General features: G+C 41.8%; 1 protein-coding gene across 4 annotated transcripts in view; it reads right to left on the bottom strand.

The window, feature by feature from the left end:
• Positions 1–18,457, bottom strand: part of LOC136442758 (pappalysin-1-like) — a 79,600-nt gene that overhangs the window by 52,746 nt on the left and 8,397 nt on the right. For 3 of the 4 annotated variants that reach the window (XM_066439701.1, XM_066439703.1, XM_066439704.1), the window contains exon 2: positions 1,383–1,781. In XM_066439701.1, the coding sequence (XP_066295798.1) occupies positions 1,383–1,779 (397 nt within the window). In that variant the 5' untranslated portion in view covers positions 1,780–1,781. Of the gene's footprint in view, positions 1–1,382; positions 1,782–2,203; positions 2,419–18,457 lie in introns of those variants that run through there. The other variant, XM_066439702.1, reaches the window with a different exon arrangement.

Genomic DNA, 18,457 nt, shown 5'->3' with positions numbered 1-18,457 from the left:
GAAGCTCCCGGCAAAATAAAGGATCACTATATAAAGGACTGGAAACGAAGTGGAAAATGTGCATGACCAGGAGGGAAGGAGCTTGTTACAGTAGTTGTCGGGCTGCATATCCTTAGCTTGGTACAGCCAAACATCATTTTAGTAGCCCCGGATCACGAAACGTCGAGGCAGTTTTCCACAATTCAAGATCCAGGTGGTAAACATGCGACTCAAATGTTGACACAGAATTCCATGTAAGGGAAACCGTAAACAATTGACAGCTGAATGCGATTTACTCCCCGGTCTATCACAGCGGAGTAAGTACTAGTATAGTACCATTGTTACAGTCCGAAACGTCTGGTGTTGGAAGCGCTGGACTGTATCTACCAGATTTCTCACGGTCAATTATTATAACAACGTCTTTATTCGTCTTAATCTATATTTCTTTAAGTCACTGCAAAACAACAGCTAATGATCAAGCAGCTGACTAAAGGCGTTTACAAAGAATGCGAAACAATGTACGTCTACTGTACACACCACCGCCAGAAATAACAGGGTAGTGCTGATACAAAGCGCTTATCTAATCCAATTTTCTTAAATCTTATGTTACATTTGCATCGCATTTTTCTAGTGCAGATCGCACGCCCTTAAGAGCCATGTCTCCGGTCGGACATGTTGAAAAAACTCAGCCAATGTTGCACGTGACATCATAGCGATATGCTGAATGCGTTCATGAAGGTGCTATGCTGAATGCATATTCAGTAAGAATCGACCTGTTCATGAACAGTGGAGGATCGCACCTGTCATCATTGGTCATGTTTCATGGCCCAAAAGACATAACTTCCACAGCAGTTGAAAGAAATAGCCTTTATATTCCGCTGTAATATCACTTCGGTACCCATCATTTTTAAACCATCATTGTTACTAGTACCCATCATTTTTAAACCATCATTGTTACTAGTACTACTATACGACAAGGTCACATTGAAATAGTTTTATTTTGTTCTACTTACTCAAATACTTTCAAGTATGTAGAGAAGACTAACTGAAACTAGATACCAAACAAATCTTACCAATACAAATGCTGGATGTCTTTCAAATCTAAAAATCAAATTTGTCATAGTTTTCCCTTTCATGAATTTTCCCTTTCATGAATGTTTGAATTTCAATATTCAGTAGTTTTTGAATCAGCTTAAAAATACATGTAATGCTTGTTGTGGATTTTACCGTCTATCCCTGAGTGCATTGGCTTCATCGACGAGAGTTTTGATGACGTTCACCATTAAGTATTTATATAATGACTGGCAGCCAGCTGTGTTGAGGAAACTCAGTTACACACTAGGTTTGGTTTCGTCTAGAATGATACGTCTAGGTGACGACTGTCATGTCAAGGCTACACTCACCAATGATGACGGCAGGGTTGTCCTGGCCTCCCTCTGGTTTCACCCAAGCCTCCACCGTGAAAGCCTCACGGGGGATCGTGGAGTAGTCATTGACACTGTTGGGATCGTTGAACTTAAGTACCTCGTTCCCACTGAAGTACAGCGCTTTTCCGAACTTGTCTCCCGCGGTAACAGCACGAGGGTACCTCAGGTGGGGATGGTCGGGATGAACGGACTTGTCCAGCGAAGTACAAGTTCGTTGGCTCCGCTGGAATAGTTGGCCTGCTGCACGTTCACTCTGGGCCTTCCGCTGCTGATATTTGACATGTAGAGTTGACGTTGGGTTCACGTGGCCGATCACATGTAGCACGTAAAAGGCCAGCGGCAACAGCCTGACCGGGCCCCTTCTCTCCAGCATATCTGGGAACAGAAAAGACATGCCGTTTAACACGTCCTGGGAGGAGGAACCGTGCATCTCTATAATGTAGCCGCGTGCCGATGACACGCTTTGTTGTTACGTTTCAAGCGTTAAACATTTCCACGGGGAAAGGCGCCAAAATATGCAGTCTGATGGTATTTGTGGCAGTGAAGAGGATACTGATTAAATCTCGGGTTAGGCTCCGAGAATGGCAACTCAAGACTGGCCCTTGGGACACACTTGATGCACACGAAGCTACAATTCAGATACATCACACAAGCTGCTATCAGTTCAATGTATTGCAGCCTTATCGGAAGATGTGCCCTTTTGGTACCAGATCAGCTGCCACGTACGTCATGAATGACATAACTGTGCGATGACTTTTCTTTTGCATAATGTAAATGTTTGGCAACATTTGTCCCACCTGCCCCCGCTCTTGACCCCTCGTCCGCACTGAAATCCTCCCTGGCAAAGTCGCTTACTCAAGACCTCTGCACACGGAGCTCTAACCGTCTTCGTGAGAAGTTATAAAGTTTCCGGCAGCTGAATCAGATTTGGCAAGCAGCCGAGATCTGCAGTAGCCCCCCAGGCTTGCTACACAGCAGCAAGTGGCTTAAGCCTTTCCTTCCAACCCCAGCTAATGGCCATTCATACGGACGATCCTCTAAACGAGCATGTAAACATCCTGTCGGAACGCCTGTGACGGCCAGCCTACCATGTCCTCAACAAGAAAGAGTAAGACTATTGGAGATTGGGCTCTGCCAAGTATCTCAGGTGAACTAAGGTGACCGCCGCAGCAGCGTGGGAAAGTGGGCAGGGCCTGACCATTTTTGTGTGCTCTTCTGTGGAAGCTGTTCTGGCTTGAAAATATCAGCGTATGTCATGACTATCAAACAGAGAGATTGTTATTTTGTGCACTGAAAAGATCGGGAATACTTTTCAAAGGCTACTGCGCAAGGGCCAACTGGCGAAATGCAACAGTGTTGAGACATTTATTTTGTGTGTATTCATGACGTTTGGATCAGCTGGGCAAGAAACTATCTACAGTACAAACTATGTCTAGCAGTTGTCAGTGTTTCAAGCTCTCCGACACTCAAAAACAACAACACAAAAACAGAAAACCTCCAAAGTTCCTCAACGGTAAAGAAAACAGGAAGTCTAATTTCATTATGTCAACGTCGTCTCGACTGGCTGACTATGTATTGACGTAAGCTGGGCACACCTTAACTCTGTTGTTGGTGAGTTTTACACCACGTTACTACAGAGAACATTTTTTTCACGGACATGTACAGAATATTAATGAGCTTGCTGGTAGACATATAACGTTAAGATAGAAACTGTAGGCTGTCTTTTTCTGTGGTATGGACAGATAAAATCGCTGATGTATTACTTTGGAGAGCAATAGTCATTTTGCTACTCACAACAGCATGTCCTGGCAGTGGTATGGTGACTTAATTAATTTCTTGCAACATCCACAACTTAGAACTACTCTGACTCGTTGGTATTCACTCTATCAAGTGCACTTCAGTTAGAAATTGTTGGGAACGCTACTTCACCTAAATCCGCAGGGTGACATATAACGTTAGCCGATATTTGATAAACAAGCGGGCTATTTAGTAATCAGTAATACAGCCAACGACCGTACGACCGTACTACGAACGATCTTATGCACTCTCCTCAACCCAAGAAAGGAACAACAGCTGCTTTATAAAGGTAATAAGAGGCAAGACAATTTACAGGAGTATTCTCCTCACGAAAACCGGTTACGCCACCGCACAAATGACACCGGTACCAATTGCAATATTCTTATATCAACACGACTAGAGAAGGAATATAGCATGTATAGCGTCAGTGACAAAGGTAATCAGTTATATCGGCATGTTACAGAAATAAATGATGGTGTGTTGTTTTGCCAGATTGGTGTACATGTTAACTGATTCTTACCAGAAATCGTCTCGAATAATGAATAGTGTTACTAACACGTACGGTAATTCCGAATCAAAAAGAGAAATATACATATATATATATGCATATACATGTAAAGAATATGTTTCTCTTTTATATGTTTCGCGGAAACCTAAATTTGATCAATCATGTTGCCATTGTTCCTTTATCAATTGTACAGTTAAATATATCATTCGAAAGTCTACCTAAGAACCCTTAATATTGATACCTTAGTTGCCATTATCCTACATTTAAAGGTCGAACACCAGAACTGACAATGTGAGCACGTCACAAAATTGATGAAATTCCCCAGCCAACACAGTGTCTGTGGAAGGCAGGAGAATTTGGGCACTTTTTTGGCAACACATCCACGAAAACAGTCACAAATGAGTGATTATAACAACTGAGTTATCATTGAGTTACAACGGAAAAGAGACAGGTTTTTAAATGATAGAAATGTTCCATTGCCCACAAAACGCAAAGATACACAATACACACTGACCAGTACTTGACCTTCCAATCGAACCATCCTTTGGACCATAAACTCGGGTTATCCGTACCCTTTTTCACAGGGCCGATCTACAAGAACACTCACTCACTCACTCACTCACTCACTCACTCACTCACTCACTCACTCACTCACTCACTCACTCACTCTCTCGCTCGTCTGTGGAGAACCTTCCTCTCTTTATTTCATTTTCCACACTTCGTCTCCGCGTCTCCTTTGGTCGTACTCTCGATCTTTCCCCCCGGTCCATCTTTTGCATTTCTTGGAAACTATCATGTGGCATACGGCAGATGCGGCCTTTCCACCTCCATCTGCGTGCTTCTTCTGATGGGACCTGCTATTACCTTCGCCGAGAAGGTTATGTTTTTCACAGCGTTTGTGTGCGTGTCCATCCTTCTGTGAACACGATAACGCAAGAATGCCTGGATGGATTGTCTTGATATGTGGGTAGGTCTTCTTGAGACCGCGAAATGCTTAGATTTCGGGTCCCCTAGCGGCTTGCTATGGTACTGCAGCGGAACTTCCTGGTTTCATATCTCGACTTTTAAGGGGTAGATAGCTCTTGGGAGGGAAAATACATGCAGGTGTTGCCCCCTAGCAGCTTTCTAAACTTCAGGAGCCGATTTCGTTTCAAACTTTGAAAGAGAATAACTCAAGAAGGGGTTGACGGATCATCGTGACATTTGGTATGTAGATGGCTTGTGTGATGATTTACATAATCATATACTAATTATGAAAATAATGGGCTAATTTACATAATTAATGAGGAGAGCTAAATTCACTGCATTCCATTATAGGACTCTCAAACATGTGACATATGTAACTGAGAAAAAGTAATATCGATAGATATCAATTATGCAAATGAATACGTAACTTGCATAATCAACGACATAACAGACACACGTACGGCTCCGAATCTAACTTCCTTTAAGAGACTCTTGAAGAAACGGAAATGAACTAAACGAACGGACACGGACCATGAACCAGCTTTCGCCCTACTTTATGTTGTATGTTGTATGTTGTAGAAATTGTATATTGTTGTACCATAAATATGTAATGATATATGTTGATAGAGTTATTAGGACTCAAATGAGTGTGTATCTCTGTTATATTGTATCTGACCCTTACCTCTTCCCTCATGGCCTCAATGAAAACGGCCTGCGTGCCGATTTGAGCTTATCATGAATAAACAAAGGTTCAAACAAAACAAACAATACTATAACTCCATTAAACGCTAAATGATGGGGAATTGGGGATGTTATTCTTGCAACAATTGGAAGTTAAGTACACGTGTAGAACTCAAGAACGCCTCGATGGGTTGTCTTGGTGCTTGGCATGTGGTTAGGTCTTCCTGAGACCTAAAAATGATTAGATTTAAGGCCCCCTATCGGTATGCTATGGTACTGCAGCGGGACTTTCGGTTTTTATATGTCGTATTCTGCACATGCTATGATCATAATTTTTCCGTGGTAGGAAGCTCTTTGGAGGGAGAGTAAATTGTGTAGGTTTGGGCCTCTGGGACTTTGAAAGGGAATAACTCAAGAAGGGGTTAACGGAAGGTCATGGTTTTTGGTGCGTTGCTAGCTTGAGTGATGATTTTAATAATTAGATACTCATCATGTAAATTAGCATCTAATTTTCAAAATTATTGAGGAAACTTTTTAAATCCGCTGCAGTCATGAATTTTGATTTGTTGTGATGCTTGGTATAATTAAATTATGTAAATCGGAATCTAATTTGCATAATTAGTGAGGAAATTTCTTAAACCCGCTGCGTTTCATGATAGATCTATTGAACCATTTGTAATCAAGTAAGAGAGGAATGTTCATGGAAATATGCAAATGAATACCTAATTTGCATAATCAATGAGAAAATACTATAATTCCATACTTCTTCTGCCATTTGGAAGTTATGTGAAAGTGAAAATCGTTGAATATAAATTATGCAGATGAGGATCTCATTTGCATTATCATCTTTACCGAGAAGATAATGTTTTCGCTTACGCCAGCTGTGGGGTGAGTCTGTATGCATGTATGCCAAGAGCATAACTCGAGAAACCTTTGATGGATCTTCATGATTTTCTGTAGGTAAGTGCGGATGCCCCACATGGGCGATAGATAAGGCTACTACAACCAAACCTCCACGGCACAGTAACTCCAACCAGAACCAGACCAACAAAGGAACGGACGGAGCCATAAGATTGTTGTCCTGCCATACATGAAAGGGGTACTACTATCTGAAGGTCTCAGATCTTTACATCACATGGAATTACGCTTTGCTTGAAGCCTACCAAAACTCTCTGCAACATACTAGTAGCAACCAAGGACAAAACCCCCAAGGAGAATAATCCAAAACCATATCCAGTTAACGTTACTTCAGTAACTGTTGTTTGGCGTCTGGTTCCCTACCGGCTTTTTTTTTTTTTTTGAAACTGCAGGAATATCCAGTTGACTGTTATTTGGCGTATCGTATTACTAGTCTCTACCAGACTAACTATGCCAGGGTTTCACTTGTAGGGTCCGGGCGAAACGGACGAAATGTGATCTTCACTGTGGACTGACTCTACTGGCTAATTATTCATTTTTCTGCCGAATTCTACGATTCATACGCCCGTAAGAGGGCCTGGTGGAGGCCTATCGTATTACCTGGATGTCTAACCTTCATCGACGTAAGTGTGGAGTTGTAATATCACAAACAGTGCCAAGGTCATAACATCAAAGGCCCGTGCATGGAATCTTACATAGGAAAGACTGAAATATCACTTAAGACCAGGTTCGTTGAACACAAACGCCCAAGTTCAACAACCTCAGAAGTTTCACAACGCATACATTACACATAGAGTCACATAGTCACTCTGTTTCACTGGACAAAGTAAGAATCTTGGACGACGAGAACTTTTTTTGCAAGAGGAAGAAGCAACAGACTTTCTGCAACTTATGATCCACTCCCACCGAGTCAAGTATCCTGTCTGCATAACGTGACGTCACAGAAGCAGTGGATTGCTTGACAAAGACTGAAGCTGATCAGTAGAAACTTTGGGTAAGTCCAACTTTTGTGTTGACAATTTATAGTTCAACTTCGATCAAAAATTGATAACACATAACCCATAATCATTAAAAAAACAGACGTATGATCAAGAGATATTTCGGCATTTTTTACGACTTTTTAGCCTTGATGTTCAACCTATAAATTTACGATCATAACAAATGGAATATTATTGCAAAGGCAATAAAAAAGCTTTCCAATAATATATGATGTAAAACAATACATTGAGATATGATCAAGCGACATGAAATTTTCTAACTTTTTGTGGTGAGTTCATACATACAGAAACGATAGAATTTCCTCCTTGATTATTTGGAAATTATTTCTGGTATAACTGGTATCACGCATATTTTACAATCATAACCTCTATCTACGTTGGATTTGGAAATTGAATGGTAGAATTCTCATCATTTTAAACCAAGGAAACTAGATTTTCTAATGTCAACTATTAGATTTCCGCCGCTATGTCCATCCCATGCAAGCCCATCGGACACTGACACCATCAAACAGACCAATAAGATTCACTAACAAACAAGTTCAGCAAATTCAAACAAACATGTGTTTGGAAAACTCATACCCCCATGAAATGTTTACTAATGCAAATGAATTACACATTGACATAATCTACGCATGGCTAGGACCACCTTTAACTAACTTAAGCCTGTCACAAGAATGAAACTACTATCATTTACCACACATCATATGAAATATGCGACTTTTGTATTAATTATGCAAATTATTTACATAATTGATATCTGTTTATGTTCCACCTTCCATCAATTACATATGTTACATGTATCAAAGTCCTATCATGGGAGACACTGCAACAATAGATTGTCCTCATTAATTATGCAAATCAAGTCATTATTTGCATAATTTGCATAATTTGCATTGCAAACACACACACACACACACATACATACACACACACACACACACACAACCGCTGACATAAACAGAACCTTCTCGGCGAAGGTAAAAGGTATTCACACACTGGATTCGTTGCTTACAAAGAGTTCAGGAGCTTTACACAATATGGTAGAGTGGTGTTCATAAAGCGAGAAGTACGACATTTAAATTTGCGAGTTTCCTGCCATATGACTCGCCCCTGTGCGGGCGGGGGTAGTCAAGTGAGTCGTAGAATTGAGCAGGGCTTTGGCAAACTTTAGACAGTGGTCTTTCCGTCTATACGTCAATATGTCTCCTAGACGTACTTGAGAGGGAAGTGATCTCTTTTAAACTATCAAATATCAATACAATCCGTCCATACGCCAAAAATAGTTACTTGATCTTGATCGGGTTTTGGGCAACACTCCTTTTATGGAGTCAAGCGCCCAGAGGCTACCAACTTCAACTTGCTGAAGATTTTGTAACCTATATACCGACTGTAAGGTTTTGGACCATCGTACACCAGGGCATGCCCCTACTCTTTTTCGAAAGGTGTGTGACTGTGTTCTTTTACGTGCGCGGGTTGGGGCTCCCCCCAAACACGGGACCTTCATTTAACGTCCTATCCGAGGGACGTCCCTAACCCTAGATGAGCTAAGTACTCATTTACACCTGAGTGAAGTGAGGAAAGTCGTGTTAAGTGCCTTTCCCAAGGGCACAACGTCGGGACGCATGTTCAGACACGTCTGGGGGCAGCCCGGGATCGAACTGAGGTCCCCTTGTTTGACAGTCGAATGTTCTATCCCTTACGTCACACGACACAACAAACATTTTGTCCAGTTGCCTGACTAACTATCTTTGGCGTATCTTATCACCTGGATGTCTAACCCTCATCAACGAATCCATCCATAAACATAATTTCCCGATGCCACAAATTATTAAATGTATGAAATTGCCGTCATTTGCCAGTGTGGAACTATAGAAGTTTCTCATTAAGTATGCAGATTAGGCCCACATTTGCATATTTTCTATCTATCAACATTCCTCTCTTCCTCAGTTACAATTTGAACAGTCATATCATGGAACAAAGCGGATTTTTAAAGTTGCCTCATTAATTATGCAAATTAGAATCTGATTTGCATAATTATCGTCCAATCATACTAAGCATCACACAAGCTATCTACATACCAAAAATCATGACCATCCATCAAGGCCATCTTGTTATAGTATTTTCTCATTAATTATGCAAATGAGGTCTTCATTTGCATAGTTCATATCAATTAATATTTCTCTCTTCCTCAGTTACATATGTCACATGTTTCATAGTCCTATCATGGAATTTGGCGGATGTATAAACTTTCCTCATTAATTATGCAAATTAGATAGTGATTTGCATAATAAGTATCTAATCATGTACATCTTCACTCAAGCTATCTACTTACCAAAAATCATTACCATGCATCAAGCCTTTCTTGAGTTATTCCCTTTCAAAGTCAGACACAAAACCTGCTCCTGCAGTTCCAAAAAAGCCGCTAGGGGGCCCAAACCCACACAACTTACTCTCTGTCCAAAGATCTATCTACCACTCAAAAATAAGTTCCATAGCATGTCCAGAACACGAGATATTAAAACAGGAAGTTCCCCTGCAGTACCGTAAGAGGCCGCTAGGGGGCCCAGAATCTAATCGTTTTCAGGTCTCATCAAAACCTACCAACATAACAAATACCAAGACAATCCATCCAGGCATTCTCGAGTTATTCTGTGCCACTACACACAAACCCACAAACGCTACCCTCTGCATAACCTTCTCGGCGAAGGTAATTACGCTTGCCGGAGTAAGTGGACTCACAAACACTCAGATGCATCAAGTCTCTTTGTGCGCTTAGATAAGTGAAAGAATGAAGGTGAGAAGGAGGGAAAGAAGAAAGGAAGGAGGGAGGGAGGGATAAATAGATTTTGGTGGAACTGGGAAACAATTGTAGAATCGCAATGCACGACATGGCATATGTTCGCGGTGAAATGAGTTCGCGGTCATCGATCAGCGCAAGCATAGAACCACCGCGAACATTTATCAATTTGCTGTATTGGCCATCTTGCAAAATGTTCCTTTGCATAAGTTATTTCTTTCAAGTACGCCTGATATCCCCATAGACCTTTTTTATCGAGTGATGGAATTGAATATGTGCAGTGGCGTTCCACCAAGGCCACGTCCCCTCCATTTATCTGTCACAACAGACCCCATTCAGTCTAGACCTTCCGTCACTTCTGTATGCAACAATTTCGAGAAGCAAATTAATTTGCGCGTACACAGTCTGTATTTCCATGATTGTTTAATTTTGGAGCCAGACTCACTTGGCGCCAGTGTCTGGAAGCCTAATAATTTCCCTGTTTTCTTCCCTTCTCTATTTAGGAAGCTGAAGAATTAATAGGCAACTGTCTGAATGATTGTGATGCACGAGCAGAGAGACAAACACACTAGACTAAATCACCATATTCATCAGACTCTATAGCTAGTTTAGGATGAAGTAGAAGACCAGGATGATTTCTCCAGTGCTTAAACGTTCCTAAAGACAGTCGTCATTGATCATGTATTTCTTCAAACCGACGCGCTTCGTGATCTCAGGAAAGGCGATCAGCCGTTTGCAAGCGCCAAGGAACGACTTCCGGATGCATAAGCACGGCAGAATAGTTCTCAGTGGTGTACTGAGCAGCGATCATTCAAAAGTTTTTTTTACAAAGTTTGATTTGACAATATTACGTACCTACACGGCGAGGACAAGACTTATTATTCTTAAGCCTAGTCTCATAATCGGCTTGCCTTTCAGGTGAAACTTACGAAATGGCTCAAGAAACGAACAAAGCGCCTTCCTTCTTCTTCGTCTCTAACGTTAGATGATGCCCAGAAAAAAAATTATGTGAAGGTGCAGAGTCACATTAAATCGGGAAGTCGAGCGACTCGGTCTGTTCACGTCTGGGTGTGTCAGCTGAGATCTAAATGCTTCCCCGCTCGTGTCGTTTTAGAATTCGCAAAGATCCAATGACCTATTGCTCCGTAGTTTCGTGTTGTGGTTGATCAGATACAGATCAAGTGTTTTGGGAGAAGAAGCAGAAATAGTCTTGGCGCACCAGTATCAGATGTTCTTTCTGTATGCTTCTAATCGGTACAGGATAGCAGTTAACTTTAGAGGTGAGTTTTGAGGGTTACAGCGTGTGTAAGGCAAGGGCCAACTTAAATTGCCCAGGAGAACTGGGGGATTGACCTTGCGTGAGATAGGCTGGTGAACTTTTGACTCTGCCGCGGCCAGGAGTGGGCCATCCCATAGGAGGGAAATGGCCTCCAAGGTAAACATGAAAACAGGTGCAAAGAGAAACGAACGAAACGCAATCTCCAGCTTAGCTTTGTTACCTCCATGAAATGTGTCATGGAGGTTATATTTTCAGGAGCGTTTGTGTGTCTGAATGTTTCTCTGTCTGTAAATAAGATAACCCATGAACGGTTGGACGGATTGGTTTCATGTTTGGAAGGTGTGACGAAAACTGGACATAATAAGAGTTTGGGCCCCTAGCGGCTTCCCAAAGTACTACAGCAGAACTAACGGTTTCGACATCTCGTGTGCTGGACATGCTATGGTCACGATTTTTGGCCAGTAGATAGCTCTCGTGCTTGGGAAGAAGTGGCATAAGTTTGGGCTTCCTAGCGGCCAGGAATTTCCGGGGCCTTTTTGCCAAAATGTTCCGAAGAGGATAACTCAAGAAGGGAATGACGGGTGTTCATGATTTTTGTTATGTAGGTAGTTTAGACAAATATGTACAAAATTAAACACAACTTATGCAAAATAGGAGGATATTTACATAATTTAAGAGAACATTGTATCAAAGCAGTTTTTCAATGTACCTCTTGATCCGGACATGCTGTGGTCTTGACATTTTGGTGGCAGATAGCTTTTGGCATGAGGACAAACTGGGGCAGGTTTGGGACCACTAACCTTTAATTTTGGAACTGCAGGGGCGTGTTTGTCAAAGTATTCCAAAGAGAATAACTGACAAAAGGAAAGACGAATTTCCAGCAATTTAGACATGCAGATAGCTAAGCAAGAGATGTACATAATAAGATATGTATTGTGCAGATAAAGACATGGTTTGTATAATTGATTAGGCAATTCTATAATTCCATCGTTTTCCATAGCCGGACTTCAATAAATGTAACACATGTTACTCATAGCAGGTGGGACATAAACAGACACCAAGCATGCAAAGGAGGATTTGAGCTGATTTGCATAATTAATGCAAAAATGGCAAAACCACTTGATGATAGATGACGGGAATTTCATACTTGTGACACGTGCTGGTTACTAGTAGTTGACAGTGAACATCGCCACGCATAAGTCATGTTGATTTTAAGTCATTTGCATAAAATCCACAAAACCTCAAAATATTTCATGGACATATGAGGTTGCCGAATTCTAGTCAAAGAAATGTTTCTTGTTATGTTAACATTTTACTTGTACGGGCGTATTCTTTTTAAAACCTCCTTGTCTGAATTAAACCTGTCTTTGTGGCCTGTAAATCAAAGTGAATGGTATTGTTACCTTCGTCAAGAAGGTTATGCTTTCGGGTGGGTGTGTGTCCAGACGACAACTTGAAATGGCCTGGGTGGGTTATCTTGATAATGTGGGTTCCTGAAATGATCAGATTTCGAGGCCCCTAGCGGATTGTTTGACACTGCAGCGGAACTTCTGGTTCTGACATCTCGTGTTATCTACACGCTATGGTCTTGACTTTGGGTGGAAGATAGCTCTTGTGTTTGGAAAGAAGTGACATAATGTTAAGTTTGCCTAGCATTAGATTTTAAAATTTTGTTTAAGTCTTCCTAAGAGGATGAATAGGGAAAGGAGCATCGGATTTTCATAATCCTAGGTATGTCGATAGCTTAGACCGGGATGTACACAATTACATCCACTTAACAATACAGTCATCCCTGAATGTCATCCATACCCGGGTAACTTGTTATTCTTCAAAGAGAGTGAGCGAGATCTGGACGGTTGAGAAGATCCTTGAAGTGGCTGTCCTCTACCTGAGGTCAATGAGGTCCCGTTTGGCGATATGGTATACAGCCCGCATGTCGCCCGGGTCTCTTCCTCTTATCTGTCTGTCTCTTCAGTCATGCCCAGCCTTCCCCTTATACAACTCGTCCGCAGCATTTATGCCAGACTTGTTGCTGTGCCATTTATCTATTGACTCTTTGTAGCCCCGAGGCTTGAATTGCGAGATTCATTACAATGCATGATAAGAAAACATACTAGATCAGTGTTCATTTATACAGTCTTAAGCCTGATGTATGGTGGTGGACTGGTGAAAGATTGTTTTCCAGGTGTGGTCACCGATCCATGCATCTCGGACGGATTTCTGGTACCCCAAGACTTCTTCCCCGCTGCAGGCACGGATGCTGACAAATACGTACAGGGATCTCTCTGTATTTGGGGAGGGTACAGACGGATACGGGCGGCTCCAACAACGAATCTGTAACAGCTCCGATTAGGAGAAACGTTATCCGGAACCCTAAGATCCGAAGGAATCCGAAAATAAGGATTTTCGGCGGATATGGGGCCGTACACTGCACGGAATTTCCACAGATCCTGACGGATACGTACAGTAATTTTTCTGTATTTTGTTTAAAGAAAGAGACGGATACAGGCGGATCCGACGACGAATCCGTAACATATCCGAACTGGGAGAAACGAGATCCGAAAGAATCCGGAAATAATGATTCTCGACGGATATAGGGCCATGCATTGCACGAAATTGTCCCAGATCCTGACAGATACGTACAGCGTTATTTCTGTATTGTTGGTGGATGCAGGCGGATCCGATGATCCGAAACCCTGGATCCTACAGAACAGAATTTTTGATTACACACATTCTACAGTCTACGGATGCAGACAGATCCAACAGACAGACTTTCTACAGTATTTGACATATTTCGACCCAGAATATGTTTGTATTTGCGACGAATACGCATACACTAAATTCATAAATACTCGTGCATGCACAATCTAACGATGCCCCAAAGGGCGTTGGGGAAAATCTTTCCAGCATATCTGTGTACGTGTGTAACATTATTTCAACATTTCAACATTTCCAAGTTCAAAACCCAGTTAATTTGATACTGAAGTGATCCATTTCTCTTGAGGCGGACTGGGGGACATGCACATACTCAAAGCACCACTTGCATATGCATGTTAATGTAGGTTAATCAGAGTTGTGTAAGTACAATTTTCTGACAAATCGTATATATAACGTTGGGTAACATAAATTCGGGATTTTTCCGATAATGGTTGACTGAAATCAATCTAGCAGAACAATAAACCATCCTTTTTTTCTATTATTCTGTCAGTATCATGTACTATCTTTGCACCAATCATATATATGGTAGATTTTGTCTCTAGTCGTGCTGACACCATAATATTTCAACTTAAAACTACCGTCCGCCGCACGCACAATGACGGTGTTGTCGGACGGGGGTGAACATTAATTCGGGAGAGAAGATTCGTCTTGAATATCTTACCGCTAATTACATTTTATACAGCAGCTATTCGTTCCATCCTTGGCTTGAGGAGAGTGCTATGGATATAGACGTGTCCAAGTAAAAAAAATACACGAAAAAACGGCCGTACCGCACACATCAGGCCTCCGGGAACAACCCGTGTGTTGAGTCGGTAGAACGTTACTCAAAGTCGATCCCCACCGTCATGGAAATTTGTACATTATTCATCGGGGCGTTAGCTGGATGCCGTAGAAATGGTAATACTACTATGTCCATGTGTTTCTGCTTGTGCTAAGAGCAAACTTTGAGGAAAATATCGCCATCAGTCCACTATCACACACAACATTTGGACAAAAAAGTGTTCCTCGCAAACGTTTGTCGTCTGCCGAAAAGCAGGATTCTGGGTAACGAATATGGCGGCGGGAAAATTCACCGTAGTGCCGTAGCCATTGGTTGTAGCAACAAAGAGGCGTTTTGATGATTAATCACACTTAGAGTCCAGTTGTAGGTTAGCAAAAGAGATTCTAATAAGTTGTATTGTAAATAATTGTGTTGAGCAGGAAGCGGATGTGACATTTGTCTTATAAACCAGCGAACAACTATGTGTAGTATAATTCTCCCACGAAGCCCTCAGACTGTGACAATAAGGGATGGAGAGTTTTTGACGTAGCCAACTTCTAATGCATGGTTATCGAAGCTTTTCAGACAGTGTTCTGAATACGTTAGTCTGTCAAGTTTGCATTTCTAGCGGTATTACTGATGTTGCATCTAGCACATATCCCTAAATACCCCGTTTTCGAAAAATCGCGAATTTAAGTACCCCGCGAATTTATGTTACCCAACGTTAAGTATTACGATTAACACCATCACATCAGGAAGGTAATATTTACTGCTGTATAGTTCCATTGGACCAAAATACAATTTTCTACATATTCCGGTAAGGTAATGAAAGTCTCTGTGGCCAGCTCTTCGTCTAACAGCTATCAGATACAATTATTTTTCAAATACAGACGTTGAAAATAAAAAGTTACATTATATGCTGTGGAACTTCATGTGTATAATCGTCCTCTCCCCATTCTTTTATCTTCATCTGAGTCCACTGCTTGGTAAGGTATAGACGATGCTGATTTATTCTTTATCTACATGTTGGACTCAGCTTGGAGTCCATCTTGTGATGAACCAGTTCCTATATAATAAAACCAAAGTATGAAATACTTAAATAAATATCAGATCAATTCACATGATTAAGGAACATACTTGGATACTTGGATACTTTATTATCTCCATTAGCTTACATACAGTACAATGAACAGTACGAAGCTAGTCTTCCTGGAGTAATATAAAACAAACGCATGCAAGAACCAAGGAGGTTTTATATATAAAACCTCCTTGCAATAACCAATCAAAACAGATGTACATATGTATCAACCAATGACTACAGAGAGAGACAGTCACGCATGTAACAACCAATGAAAATGAAACACATGCAACAACCAATGACAAAAGAGAGAGTAACATGTTACATATAACATATAAGTATAAACTATTTTACTCATAGCTGAGAGTAGAACATGTAACATGATTTTGACGTAACTGTGATGGCTGTGCTTCGTTTCATCACAGCAGCTAACAAAAAATAAGGGACAATGGATATTCATCATGCCTGCCTCATTGAAATGTACCGATGACGGTAACGAGTAAAGCTACGGTCACATTAACTCACGTCGTAAAGCCCCGGTCACACTTAACTCACGTCGTACTTACGATGCACGTACGATGCTTTTCCCGTACAACGCAGGTAAATCGCAGGTAAATCGCAGGTGAATCGTAGGTAAAATCAGCTATCGCAGGGCGTCGGGTGATGGTCACAATTTTCCGACGTCGTGCGATTTGTCACGTGTCGCTCATCTCATATGTATGCACGTTTCATATGACCTTTGCAAGATGGTGATGCCACCAGAAAGAATCAGGCTGGTGTGGCTGCAGATACAGCTCAATAGAGTACAGGGAAGGCAAGCTGTAATTTTGGCAGCCCTCATCAGGGTTCTGCAAGAAAGACAGCATGCGAGAAGGCGACGGAGGTGGTGGGTGAGGCCGTGGATCCAATACGACACACTTTTGATTGAGTTGGCTCGAGAGTGTGGTGGGGACTTCTACAGAAACCAAGGACAGTCGAGCGCATAGTGAGCGCTGCTATATGTTTGCATAATGTCATGAGAGAAAGGTACCCAGGCTTACAAAACAGAGACTTGGATGAAGAGGGGCCAGAGGGGCAAGTTGTCCCCGGGGCATGGAGGCAGGCCGGGATGTTGGATGAGATGCGAAATGTGCGGGGGGGGGGGATGTGGCAAACACAGAGGGAAAACAGCTCAGAGTCTATCTGAAACAGTACTACAATAGCCCTGTGGGTTCCTTGCCATGGCAGCATCATATGATATAGGCCGATTTGCATGTATAGATATGTGCGGTGAGGATGGCTTTAGTTGTTTTAAGTTTATGACAACAGGGACGCATAAGAATAAAGATATGTCTTCTAGTAACTTTATTTTTCACCCCTCAACATCAAGATATGTTAATGAAATAATCTTTACAAATCACCCTTTCACATCCGGGGCAAACTGGCTTGGACAAAATAACGTTTTGTTGCATCGCATCCTTATTATTTTAATGTATTAGAACGCCTCCTTATTCAGTTTTGTTTTCGAATGTATAAAAAACGTTACAGTAATTTGCCTTAAACAACCAATCAGAAGTAAAGAAATAGAACGAAGGTGAAACGAAAACATTCCAACTGATCATGGAGCACAACATTTCGTTATGGTTTGATACATATCTTTAGTGGGATGTACGGATATATGGATTTCTCTGAAAGTGAAGTGCATGTGACAGCAATAAACTGCAAAATGAAAGTTTCAGTCTTTTTAGTATCTTTCTTTCGTTAAGAGATACAGGATGATATGTTTACAACATAAAGCAATCGTTAATATCAATGAAAAACTCAGTTCTAGTCGACCTGCTGGTTGTGCTGCTGTTCCCGGGCGTATAGTTCTCATCACAGAAGTCACGCCATAAGTCCTTGGGTAGGTTCTTCAGGGAATGAGGTCTGATCTGATTATGAACCCACGTGTGTATAGCCATGAAACAATCGTATGCATCACCTGTGCGCGATACTCGATCTGGCACGTGGAAAATCGTAGCCTTGAAAGCAGGCTCTTCAGCGGGCGCGCTGTACACCGGTTGCCACTGTGGTCTGGTGGCTGCACTTTTCAACAACATCGACAATATCAGGGAAAACTGAAGCCATCAGAACACGGTCGAAATGTATACATTTTCATCTCATTGGTATAAAAAGAAGGCCGTAGTGAAGTCTGTACTGGGGGCAATAAAAATCGTACGGCGACGGAAGCAACATTTTGAACATGTTCAAAATCATCTTTAGCTGTATTTTCCGGCGTAGGACGCTCGGTGATGGCTACTTTTACGTGCGATTTACCTGCGATTTACCTGCGATTGACCTAGGTACTCTCAAAAAACCCATCGTACGATGTACCTACGTCATATGTGACCACCACTTTGTATGTGTTAACTATTGCACCCAGTTTTTCCAAAACGTACGACGTACGGCGCTGTCATGACGGAAGAAACCCCATCGTAGGTACGACGTGAGTTTACCGTGACCGGGGCTTTACCTGCGATGGGGGTTTCTTCCGTCATGACAGCGCCGTACGTCGCACGTTTGTGAAAAACCG

This window comes from Branchiostoma lanceolatum, chromosome 9 (genome assembly GCF_035083965.1).
Source record: "Branchiostoma lanceolatum isolate klBraLanc5 chromosome 9, klBraLanc5.hap2, whole genome shotgun sequence".
NCBI lineage: Eukaryota > Metazoa > Chordata > Leptocardii > Amphioxiformes > Branchiostomatidae > Branchiostoma > Branchiostoma lanceolatum.
Note: the sequence above shows the minus strand (reverse complement) of the source record. Positions and strands in the feature narration are given on the sequence as shown.